Source organism: Curcuma longa, unplaced genomic scaffold (assembly GCF_044706935.1).
Source record: "Curcuma longa cultivar G26 ecotype Majalengka, Jawa Barat unplaced genomic scaffold, ITB_CL_G26_1.1 contig_23945, whole genome shotgun sequence".
NCBI classification, from domain to species: Eukaryota; Viridiplantae; Streptophyta; class Magnoliopsida; order Zingiberales; family Zingiberaceae; genus Curcuma; species Curcuma longa.
Genome location: NW_027432294.1, coordinates 1 through 12,311, shown reverse-complemented (window position 1 = coordinate 12,311; position 12,311 = coordinate 1). Strand labels below are relative to the sequence as shown.

General features: G+C 31.3%; 2 protein-coding genes across 2 annotated transcripts; both read left to right on the top strand.

Annotated features, from left to right (window-relative positions):
• The first annotated feature begins 1,894 nt into the window (after window positions 1-1,894).
• On the top strand, window positions 1,895-7,988 carry LOC141818248 (origin of replication complex subunit 6-like). The gene is made up of 11 exons (XM_074705776.1): window positions 1,895-2,014; window positions 2,081-2,127; window positions 2,221-2,325; window positions 2,409-2,489; window positions 3,047-3,158; window positions 3,251-3,313; window positions 3,406-3,493; window positions 3,579-3,650; window positions 4,877-4,963; window positions 5,083-5,273; window positions 7,445-7,988. Exons 1-10 carry the CDS (start codon window positions 1,895-1,897, stop codon window positions 5,160-5,162), a joined length of 855 nt encoding a protein of 284 aa, XP_074561877.1. The 3' UTR covers window positions 5,163-5,273; window positions 7,445-7,988.
• A 1,239-nt stretch (window positions 7,989-9,227) lies between these two features.
• On the top strand, window positions 9,228-11,524 carry LOC141818249 (origin of replication complex subunit 6-like; the record flags this gene model as incomplete). Its single annotated transcript, XM_074705777.1, has 9 exons — window positions 9,228-9,271; window positions 9,807-9,876; window positions 9,943-9,989; window positions 10,083-10,187; window positions 10,271-10,351; window positions 10,904-11,015; window positions 11,110-11,184; window positions 11,272-11,359; window positions 11,445-11,524. Coding segments are annotated over 9 exons (702 nt in total), but the record flags the coding sequence as incomplete, so codon positions are not given.
• Between the last annotated feature and the right edge of the window lie 787 nt (window positions 11,525-12,311).

The following is a 12,311-nucleotide window of genomic DNA, read 5'->3' as shown; positions in this document are numbered from 1 at the left end:
CTAAATTTGATTTTGAGTGAAGCAACTTTTAGGTTAATTCAGTTCCTATACCTAATTCTTTGCCTTCCGTGTTGAACACAACCTCTTGGATAAAGGTTAATTGTTAATTTCTGTTATCATCATTATCATTAGATTAGTTTCATTTCTGCTGATTTTTTCTTCCACTGAAGAGTATCAACATGTAATCAATATTTCAATACATTTATTTAATTTTACTTTCAATGCTCATATATTTTACTATCTCTAATTTATTTCTTATATTTTTTTCTTGATTAATTCTTTCATGTAACCACACTTGTGATTAATCATTTAATCAATGTTTGATTTATTGCTGTGGAATAAATTTTCTTCTCATAACTTAGCAATTGATTATACTATCTTTTCCAGATCATTCTATTAACTTTTTTTGTTTGGTTCCCCACATGAAATTATATGGTATGCGTAGATTAAGACTAATATGAACAACACGGGTTGAATCTGTGGGTGCACTAGTACTGCAATAAATGATGTCTTTCATTATCATGATGAATTGCTGCCTAATTAAATTTCCTCAGAGAGCTAACAATTCACGAAAGTTCGTTGCAATAAATGTCGTCTTTCATGATCAATTGTTCTACCTCTGCGCAATAAAGTTCTTTTTTTTTTTATTTTATTGATGGATTTTAAAGACAGAATTAAAATTTATTATGAAATAATTAATATATTTTATTTTAATAAAATATAATATTTAAAAAGAAATTTAAAGTGAAATTTAAAATGAATTTAGGATGAAATTATAAATAAAAATAAATATTAATTATAAAGAATTATGAGATAAAATTAGATTTTTCAAAAAATCTATTTTTAAAAAATTTAAACAGAAAAATTTCCATTGGGGTTTTTACAAATGAATTTTTGAAACGAAAATTTTCATCAGAAACTTTCATTAGATGGAAAAATAATTTTCAGAAATATATTTTTTATATATGAAGTCCTATTTTTTTTAAAAAAAAATAAAAAGTGTGTGCACGTTTTTTATTATATCATTGACGAAAACGTGATTTTAAAGACGGATTTTTAAAACAGAATTAAATCTATTTTAAATTTCTTATGGAATAACTAATATATTTTATTTTAATAAAATATAATTATTTAAAAATTAAAAATACAAATAAATACAAATTATAAAAAAAATACGAGACAAAAATAGATTTTTCAAAAAATCTATTAAAAAAATTAAACAGAAAATTTTCCATGCAATGGGGTTTTCACAAATGAATTTTTGAGACAATTTTTTTATCTTAAAATTTTATTAGAGATGAAAAAATAACTTTCAAAAATATATATATTTTTATATCTGAAATTCTATTTTTTAAAAAATAAAAATAAAAAGTATGCGCACGTTTTTTTATATTGTGTGTATCATGTAAGGATGAGTATTTAATTAAAATCGAATTGAATCAAATTAAATTAATCAAAATTGAATAGAATTAAATTTTTTTAAACTAATCAAATTAATCAAATTTTTAAATAAAAATTAAATAAAACGAACCGATAAAAGATTTATTAATTTGATTTCTGATCTGAATTAACCAAAATAATTGATTAGTTAAATATTATAAAAAATTTATCAATTAGTTAAGAATTTATAAATTTATTTATTTAAGAATTTATAAATTATTTTTTTATTTTAATTAATTTGATTTATTTAATTTAATCAAATAAAAAATTTTAAAATCAAATCAAATTAATTGACTTTTTTTAAAAAATAATTAAAATTTTAAAATAATCCAACAGAATTTTTAAATTAGATCAGTTCATCGCTTTAACTGAAATTTTGCACATCCTATTAATTTAATGGCTCCTCGCCTCAAATGCCATTCCCATCTCTCACTTCTTCTCCACTCGCGTCGCCATGGACTTCGCCGCTATCGCTTCCAGGCTTGGCCTCCCAAGCTCCAAGCACTTGATCCGCAAGGCTGATGAGCTTCGCCGCCTCTCCGACGTCCAGTTTCATTCCTCCGTCATCGGCGTCGTATGATCTCCCCTCTTCCCTTACTCCATCTCCTTTATATCTAATAGGTTGTTGTTTTCCGCACAGGGCGAGGTCACCAAGGCTATCATCTGTTTGGAGCTCGCGGCATCGAGGTATCTACATGGCCTCCCCATCTGTTTGTTCAATTCACCCTCTGTTATCTTTGTACGTACCAAAACATGATCCTTCTTGATCGGAAATTGTAGGTTGGACATGGTATTTGATCGGCAAAGTGCAATAAAGATGAGTGGGATGTCTGAAAGGGCTTACATGAGATCGCTTAATGCCATGCAGAATGGAATTGACATCAAGTGGGTTTCTTTCAATTTTTATACTCATTAGATTCATTATCCTTTTGCAAATCGCTCAGATATTCACGTGCGTTTTCTTTTAGGCCAAGTTTGGATGTTCGGCAGCTTGCTATTCAGTTTGGTTGTGTTAGGCTCATTCCATTTGTACAGAAGGGTTTGTCTCTGTAAGATCTGAATTCTTTCTGCATTCTCTCCAACTTTGTTATAGGAACAAATAGAATCATTCTAAGTAACTTTCTCAATTGATTTCTCACAAATTCTTAACATTTATTTTTTTTATTTTCTTGAAACTTTTCTTTGTTATCTTTGCTTAATCTTGAGTTTCTGTCTTCTTTGAAACTTTTTTACTCTTTGCCTGTTGAGTGTGGAATCATTAGATTAGCTTGAAAATGAATTTAAATTCGGTTAGTCCCAAGACTCAAACATGAAACATTAGATATTTTGTTCATTTAAACGCTCAAACACTCTGATGTTGGGATTGTACTAAGGAGACAAGTATACTCTCAACAGGTTGAAAGAGACCACTGTTTTGCATGAACTATTCTATATAGATCTTCTAACTTGAATTTGTTCACTTGTTTTAAGAATGGTATCAAAGAGACTTGTAAAAGATTAGTTAGATATTTTTATTTTCACAATCTATTTGTTCATATGGTTATTAGTAGGAAGCTTGTAATGGAAAGCTAGTTACTCAATCTGCTTCTATACTGTTATTCTGTAGCTACAAGGAGCGGTTTCTGGCAGCAGTCCCACCTTCCCGTCGAGCAGCCACTAATTTTAATCGCCCAGTATTTACAGCAGTTGCCTTCTATTTGTGTGCTAAAAGGCATAAGGTAACACAATGTATGCTCCTTTATTTTCTTGTTTTTTTCTTCTGCATATTCGTTTACAAGATATTTTTTTTTCTTTTTTCTTTATTTTGCAGCTGAAGGTTGACAAGATGAGGTTGATAGAGTTATCTGGCACATCTGAAACTGAGTTTTCTACTGTAAGCGAGATGTCATCCATTAAATATCAATTTTGTATATTTTTTTTCTCTTTCAGTTGTATTGTATATCTGCTTTTTTTCACCTGTTATAGGTTTCAACTTCTATGCGTGATCTCTGCTTTGATGTTTTTGGGATTTCAAAGGAAAAGAAGGATCCTAAACTTGTGAAGGGTAATAGAGGTCTGTTAGCTTTGCTGTGTATATGGAATACTATTGCATGTCAAAGAGTTGGTATCAAGTTAATAATACATATTTCAATTATCAGAGCTTTCAGATGCCCTACCTAACAAAAGGAGACGTGATGATGAAAGTGATTCCTCTTCTGATGATTCTTCTTTAAATGAGGTAGATCTTAATTTGATTCCCAAATAAAATGAATAACTTGGAAATATTTGGTTCTATATTTCATCTTATCAGTTGTTTCTAAATTGCAAAAAATATTATCATTCAAATGGGGTGAACATATCCATTTGCGACCTCAGCTCTAATTCTAATTCTTTTTACTAAGTTGACTCTGGCATTTTTTATTGTTTATTATTATTATTTTTTTGAGACTTCATACATCTTCAAGTGACCATTTGGAAATAGGCCCACTTGCATTTTCAGTTATATGAGTTTATACTGGGTTTTATGTTTCATAGTAAATATTTTCTCCTCTGCTAGTCTTAGTTATATGATGACATATCCTAGCAATACTTTTCTAAAAACCTATTAGCTTTAAATCATCAAAGGCTCTTACTCACCTGGTTTATTTCCATTGGTTTCACACCTATGAAATGAGAAGTTGTCAAGAATCTTGATGGAAGTTATGACACCTTGGTAAAAGTAACTATGATCATATCTTTATGTTTGTTAATTAAGCTCGACTAAGTTCATTTAAAGTGCTAATCCATAGTTAAGGTTTGAATGTTTTTTCCCTATCTTTTCATGAAAAAACTAAAATGCTTATTAGATAAGAAGTGTAATGCAACACAAGAAGAGATTGAATCCTATAAGAAGGTTTGTGGACTAGGAATCTGAAATTAAATGGTAAAGAAGTGTAGAAAGATTGTAGAAACTTAAGTATCACACCTAAGGGTTCCTAGGCATTACACCATAGGGAAATTGCATCACACAACCTAAAAGAATCCTCAAAACTCAATTGCTATTCCATATTCTAGTAATACAACATAAATGTTTATACTAGTAGATGGACTCATAAAAATCATAAAAGACTCGAAAAATGCTTGTAAAATCTTAATGATGTGGTATTATTATCCATGCAGCGAACCACTTAAGCTTATATTGAGTTTTGATTCATCTTGACAATTCCTGATAGCAATAGGGATAGAAAAGTCTTTAAGTATTTTTATCCAAGTGCACACAATTTGTTTTATCAAGGCCCTGTAGTTTTTTTACTTGATACAATGATTGAGGGTGACAATCTGGTTAAGAGCTATAGTATGCCCTTCTTTAGTATGATTGCTAAAAAACAAAGGAAAATTATGTTATTTGTGAAAAAGTTAGGAAAGATGATTTGGTGGCATAACTAGCTAGCCTCTGTGACCTACCTGCAGCTGTCAAGCTACAAGAGGCACAAGACGATGGAGAAAGAAGCTTACGAAAAATGGAAGATTTCAGTGATTTCCTCTAACAAGGAACAGAAGCCAGGTATAGTACTATTTAAACTATGTACTATAATTCGTAGTTTGCTAAATTATAAGGCAGCTCATCAGTATAGGCCTTGCTCATCATCTCTATGTTTTTAATTTTAATTTTTGTTTTTGAAGCTTCCCTCAAGCCAAAGAAGCAAGCAAGGCTCGATTTCACTGCAAAATCACCAACCTCTGTCTCATTAGAAGCCATGTAATCTAAGAATCGTTTGTCACATCTTGGATGATTAACAGCGAGAAGATTCTATCATATCTTTTTGATCAAAGCTTTTGAAGCTGCATCAGAACAATCACTTTATTCAATAGAGGTTGGTTTTTATTTTATAAAGATATATATTGGTTTCTAGCTTTCTATGTTTCAACAAACTGTTTGTTTATCTATATTCAAGTTGCAGTTTTTATTGCTATGCATAGTGTGCAGCTCTGTAAAGTATAATACAGCTCTATGAATGAGATAGTGGGGGTAGGTTTGTACCAATGTGAATGATGTGTTCTCAAATACTTTCTAGTGTAAAAAAAAAACCTTTCATCTAAATCTGCTTTTAGATGGGTAAACCCTTGAAATAGATATTTGTTCTTGTTAGAGGCCTTGTGAGCAATTAAGGTAATGCAATAAACGCCTTCAGAAGTCTTCTAAAATCAATCAAAATCTCAAAAACTCATTCAAAATTATAAAAATTTTACTCCTAAGGGAGAAGTATTACTTAAGGGACTTTCAAGTTCAAGGAGAGATCTTGTTTTAGCTTTTAAAACCTTTTGGTGTTGCTTTGAAGAAATATTAGATATGTTTTCTTACAAGTTTTAGTGTTAAAAGATCTGCCAAAAAAAACCTATTTAAATGAATTTTGAGCTAACACAATTCACAAACAAATGCTTAGTTAGACAAAACAAATATCTTTAATTGATCTAACTATTTTCTAACTATTGGAGACTTGAACAAAAAGCTAAAATTTGGGTCCAGTAACTTGGAACACAAAGTCCAATAGAATTAACTTCACTTGGTTGGCTTACCTAAGGTTGACTCACTTACCATTTGACAAATTCTCAAAAGATGCACTTCAAATTTGAGAATGTTCAAAAGGCACATCGAAGTTTTATTTTTCCCAAAAAACATACTTGATTCCAAATTTACCCCTATCTCAATAGATTACTTCATTGCGGTTTCTCAATACATCCAAGCCATATTTTATTTATAAAATTGTGTTGTTGGTTCGGATGCATGAAGTAATGTTGAGCCTCGTGCTTATCTTACCTCTTCTTATTTTATACGCAACTTGTACCATCATAAAATAGACATTCTGGTCGGATTTCAACAGAGTAAAAATACTGACGGGAAGAGTAAACGAATAAAACCTAAAAAGTGATCTAAAACTTTAGCGCCGCTTAAACTTTGAAGACTAGGTGTTCTCCAAAGAAGAATTATCAATGTTTCAACATAACAGCTCATTCGACGTTTTTTCATTGATTCTCTTTAAAATTTTCTCATGTATGTTTCTGATTTATTTGTTTATTTATATCAATTACAATAGAAAAGATTGTTGTAGGGTTTTTTTGTTGTTGTCCATTTCTATGTAGTTAAGGTTTTTGTAAAGTTGACGTTGTAAATACAATCATCTGATTATAAATGATTAGTTTTCTTATATAAGATATTATATAGTTAGCAAACGGGAAAAATATATATACTTAGAGGTTCAAGTTTCTCCAACTTATTAGTAGTGTTTTTTACAACTTAGTGTTGAAATTTCAAAACCTGGAAGATGTATAGTAGTTCTAAACCGTAACAAAGTGGTGTCGAGCATTATATTCTAGCACTATTGTGGTTTTGAACTTTGTAAATTCCAACACTACTCTGGTGTTGAACTTTCTATTGTAGTGCTAATAATTTAAATTAAACACCCTATTGGTTCTGTGTCAAGTTACACGAAATCATAACTTCGTTTATGAGGCTCAGGACCAAGTATGTAGACCATATCTATCCACACTCATCTCGTCCATTACATGTCAAAATCCATTGATGGACTTAGCCATTTAAGATTGACAAAATTTCATAGCAAAATTTCAAAAATGCAAATACCCTAAGTTTATCAATGAGTTTCGATAAAAAATCATTGATGGACCTAGAGTACTATGATCGAACTCATTCCAAGTGATACAGGTTTCTAAAGTGCCCAGGAGTTTATATGTACCCAGAGATAAGGCAATTGACACATACACATGACATATCAAAGTTAACTTTATGGAATGTCAAAACCAAGCATGGACATCATAAATACCGTACACTCATCTCTTCCATTACATGTCATCTTTTTAAATGTCCAAGTCCCTTAGGCCCATCAATAGGTTTCGGTCAAAATCCATTGAGAACACTTTCTTCAAAATCCTTAGGACAATTTGATTTGATAGTATTTAATTCCAAATAGTTGGGACTAATATAAGATCTCGATCACTTGCTGATGACTAATTTTGTTATGCTATGCAGGAAATTCCTATTAGTCCTCAAGGAGTTGGAAGCCTAACCACACCTCAGGCCCTCATCCGTCACATGCAAGCCAACTCTATCCATTGCATCGCCTCTGGCGGTCAACCCCCAAGCTTCAAGTTCTTCCTCTTTGCTCAAAAGGATGACGGATCAGCATCGTTCTTCCTGGTGGAGTGTATCATCAACACCTCATCAGCAAAAGCACAGGTGAAAGTCAAGGCAGACGATGCCAGTGCATCCGAAGCCTTCTTTGCATTGTTTCAGTCAGCTTTGTCAAAGTTTGGGATGTAATGAATAGTCAACAATTGCATCTTCCCTTCTTCAATGCCATATTAAGCTACATGAATAGTAAGCCCGCATATTTGTTTGATGAGTGGTGTAATAAGTTAAGTTGATGAAGCATTTTGACGTACAAAACGTGGTGCGACTGCTGTATCCATCTAAGAACTTGCCCTTCAAACTGTTGCACTTGTACAATTGGTTAATCTTCACTACAGTTTTCTCGAGACGTCATAAGCGCTTTAGTACTATTACTTTTTTTTTTTTTGCCTTCTCATTTGCAATAAAAGTATTATTACTCCCATTATTACACGTTCAATTCTTCTATCATGTATGATCACATGAGATGTGTGTAATTATTTATCCCTTGCGTTCTTTAAGATTAAAGCTAGCAATGGTTATTGCTCTGCTAGATTTTCTTTTTATGATTGTCCTGAGATCATGAGTCTGTGGTTACTCATGATATCTGGCCTAAAGCTATTAATCTAGAGTAGACAAGAACATCAGATTGGAGATACTCATTTTGCATATTCACCATTATGTGGAACTGTTACAGCTAAATTTGATTTTGATTGAAGCAACTTTTAGGTTAATTCAGTTCCTATACCTAATTCTTTGCCTTCCGTGTTGAACACAACCTCTTGAGATAAAGGTTAATTGTTATTTCTGTTATCATCATTATCATTAGATTAGTTTCATTTCTGCTAATTTTTTCTTCCACTGAAGAGTATCAACATGTAATCAATATTTCAATACATTTATTTAATTTTACTTGCAATGCTCATTTATTTTACTATCTCTAATTTATTTCTTATATTTTTTTCTTGATTAATTCTTTCATGTAACCACACTTGTGATTAATCATTTAATCAATGTTTGATTTATTGCTGTGGAATAAATTTTCTTCTCGTAACTTAGCAATTGATTATACTATCTTTTCCAGATCATTCTATTAACTTTTTTTGTTTGGTTCCCCACATGAAATTATATGGTATGGGTAGATTAAGACTAATATGAACAACACGGGTTGAATCTGTGGGTGCACTAGTACTGCAATAAATGATGTCTTTCATTATCATGATGAATTGCTGCCTAATTAAATTTCCTCAGAGAGCTAACAATTCACGAAACTTCGTTGCAATAAATGTTGTCTTTCATTATCAATTGTTGTACTCTATTTGATTCTGTAATCTTTTGAGATTCTTTGGATTCATGGATTCATGTATAATCCTAAACCTGCTTTAATCCCACTTAGCACTGGTGTTTGGTTGATTTTTAATTAAATTACCCATGCCTAACCTAAACTATATAGAACCACATGCATCAACTCTGCAAGGTAGTGTTGGACATGTTTTAGATGCACTTTGTAGTACTTTACGTCAAGTTTATTCGATAAATGTTGGTTATTCTAAGAGATTGCTTTTATTTGGATGATTTTATCCTTTCCTAGATCATTACATCATACTGTTTATAATACTGTTCTTATGCCTGGATCTGTCTATTTAAAAAAAATTTAAACAGAAAAATTTCCATCAACAATGGGGGTTTTCACAAATGAATTTTTGAAATGAAAATTTTCATCTTAAACTTTCATTAGAGATGGAAAAATAATTTTCAGAAATATATATTTTTTATATTTGAAGTCCTCTTGTTAAAAAAAATAAAAATAAAAAGTGTGTGCACGTTTTTTATTATTATATAACATGATTTTAGAGACGGATTTTTAAAATAAAATTAAAATCTATTTTAAATTTATTACGGAATAACTAATATATTTTATTTTAATAAAATATAATATTTAAAAAAATTAAAATGAAATTTAAAATGAAATTAAGATAAAATTATAAATACAAATTATAAAAGAAATAGGAGACAAAATTAGAATTTTCAAAAAATCTTTTAAAAAATTAAACAGAAAAAATTCCATCAGCAATGGGGTTTTCACACGAAAATTTTTCTATCTTAAATTTTTATTAGAGATGGAAAAATAACATTCAAAAATATATTTTTTTTATATCTGAAGTCCTATTTTTTTTTAAAAAAAGTGTGTGCACGTTTTTTATATTGTGCAATTGTTTGTATCATGGATCCGCAAGGCTGATGAACTTCGCCGCCTCTCCGACGTCCAGTTTCATTCCTCCGTCATCGGCCTCGTATGATCTCCTCTCTTCCCTTACTCCATCTCCATTATATCTAATAGGCTGTTGTTTTCCGCACAGGGCGAGGTCACTAAGGCTATCATCTGTTTGGAGCTCGCGGCATCGAGGTATCTACATGGCCTCCCCATCTGTTTGTTCAATTCACCCTCTGTTATCTTTGTACGTACCAAAACATGATCCTTCTTGATCGGAAATTGTAGGTTGGACATGGTATTTGATCGGCAAAGTGCAATAAAGATGAGTGGGATGTCTGAAAGGGCTTACATGAGATCGCTTAATGCGATGCAGAATGGAATTGACATCAAGTGGGTTTCTTTCAATTTTTATACTCATTAGATTCATTATCCTTTTGCAAATCGCTCAGATATTCACGTGCGTTTTCTTTTAGGCCAAGTTTGGATGTTCGGCAGCTTGCTATTCAGTTTGGTTGTGTTAGGCTCATTCCATTTGTACAGAAGGGTTTGTCTCTGTAAGATCTGAATTCTTTCTGCATTCTCTCCAACTTTGTTAAAGGAACAAATAGAATCATTCTAAGTAACTTTCTCAATTGATTTCTCGCAAATTCTTAACATTTATTTTTTTTATTTTCTTGAAACTTTTCTTTGTTATCTTTGCTTAAAGTTTCTGTCTTCTTTGAAACTTTTTTACTCTTTGCCTGTTGAGTGTGGAATCATTAGATTAGCTTGAAAATGAATTTAAATTCGGTTAGTTCCAAGACTCAAACGTGAAACATTAGATATTTTGTTCATTTAAACGTTCAAACACTCTGATGTTGGGATTGTACTAAGGAGACAAAGTATACTCTCAACAGGTTGAAAGAGACCACTGTTTTGCATGAACTATCTATATAGATCCTCTAACTTGAATTTGTTCACTTGTTTTAAGAATGGTATCAAAGAGACTTGTAAAAGTTTACTTTGATATTTTTATTTTCACAATCTATTTGTTCATATGGTTATTAGTAGGAAGCTTGTAACGGAAAGCTAGCTACTCAATCTGCTTCTATACTGTTATTCTGTAGCTACAAGGAGCGGTTTCTGGCAGCAGTCCCACCTTCCCGTCGAGCAGCCACTAATTTTAATCGCCCAGTATTTACAGCAGTTGCCTTCTATTTGTGTGCTAAAAGGCATAAGGTAACACAATGTATGCTCCTTTATTTTCTTGTTTTTTTTTCTTCCGCATATTCGTTTACAAGATATTTTTTTTTCTTTTTTCTTTATTTTGCAGCTGAAGGTTGACAAGATGAGGTTGATAGAGTTATCTGGCACATCTGAAACTGAGTTTTCTACTTGTAAGCGATATGTCACCCATTAAATATCAATTTTGTATATATATATTTTTCTCTTTCAGTTGTATTGTATATCTGCTTTTTTCACCTGCTTAAAATAGGTTTCAACTTCTATGCGTGATCTCTGCTTTGATGTTTTTGGGATTTCAAAGGAAAAGAAGGATCCTAAACTTGTGAAGGGTAATAGAGGTGTGTTAGCTTTGCTGTGTATATGGAATACTATTGCATGTCAAAGAGTTGGTATCAAGTTAATAATACATATTTCAATTATCAGAGCTTTTAGATGCCCTACCTAGCAAAAGGAGACGTGATGATGAATGTGATTCCTCATCTGATGATTCTTCTTTAAATGAGGTAGATCTTAATTTGATTCCCAATGAATAACTTGGAAATATTTGGTTCTATATTTCATCTTATCAGTTGTCAAATAAAATATTATTCAAATGGGGTGAACATATCCATTTGCGACCTCAGCTCTAATTCTAATTCTTTTATTGTTTTTTATTGTTTATTATTATTATTTTTTTCTGAGACTTCATACATCTTCAAGTGACCATTTGGAAATAGGCCCACTTGCATTTTCAGTTATATGAGTTTATACTGGGTTTTATGTTTCATAGTAAATATTTTCTCCTTTGCTAGTCTTAGTTATATGATGACATATCCTAGCAATACTTTTCTAAAAACCTATTAGCTTTAAATCATCAAAGGCTCTTACTCACCTGGTTTATTTCCATTGGTTTCACACCTATGAAATGAGAAGTTGTCAAGAATCTTGATGGAAGTTATGACACCTTGGTAAAAGTAACTATGATCATATCTTTATGTTTGTTAATTAAGCTCGACTAAGTTCATTTAAAGTGCTAATCCATAGTTAAGGTTTGAATGTTTTTTCCCTATCTTTTCATGAAAAAACTAAAATGCTTATTAGATAAGAAGTGTAATGCAACACAAGAAGAGATTGAATCCTATAAGAAGGTTTGTGGACTAGGAATCTGAAATTAAATGGTAAAGAAGTGTAGAAAGATTGTAGAAACTTAAGTATCACACCTAAGGGTTCCTAGGCATTACACCATAGGGAAATTGCATCACACAACCTAAAAGAATCCTCAAAACTCAATTGCTATTCCATATTCTAGTA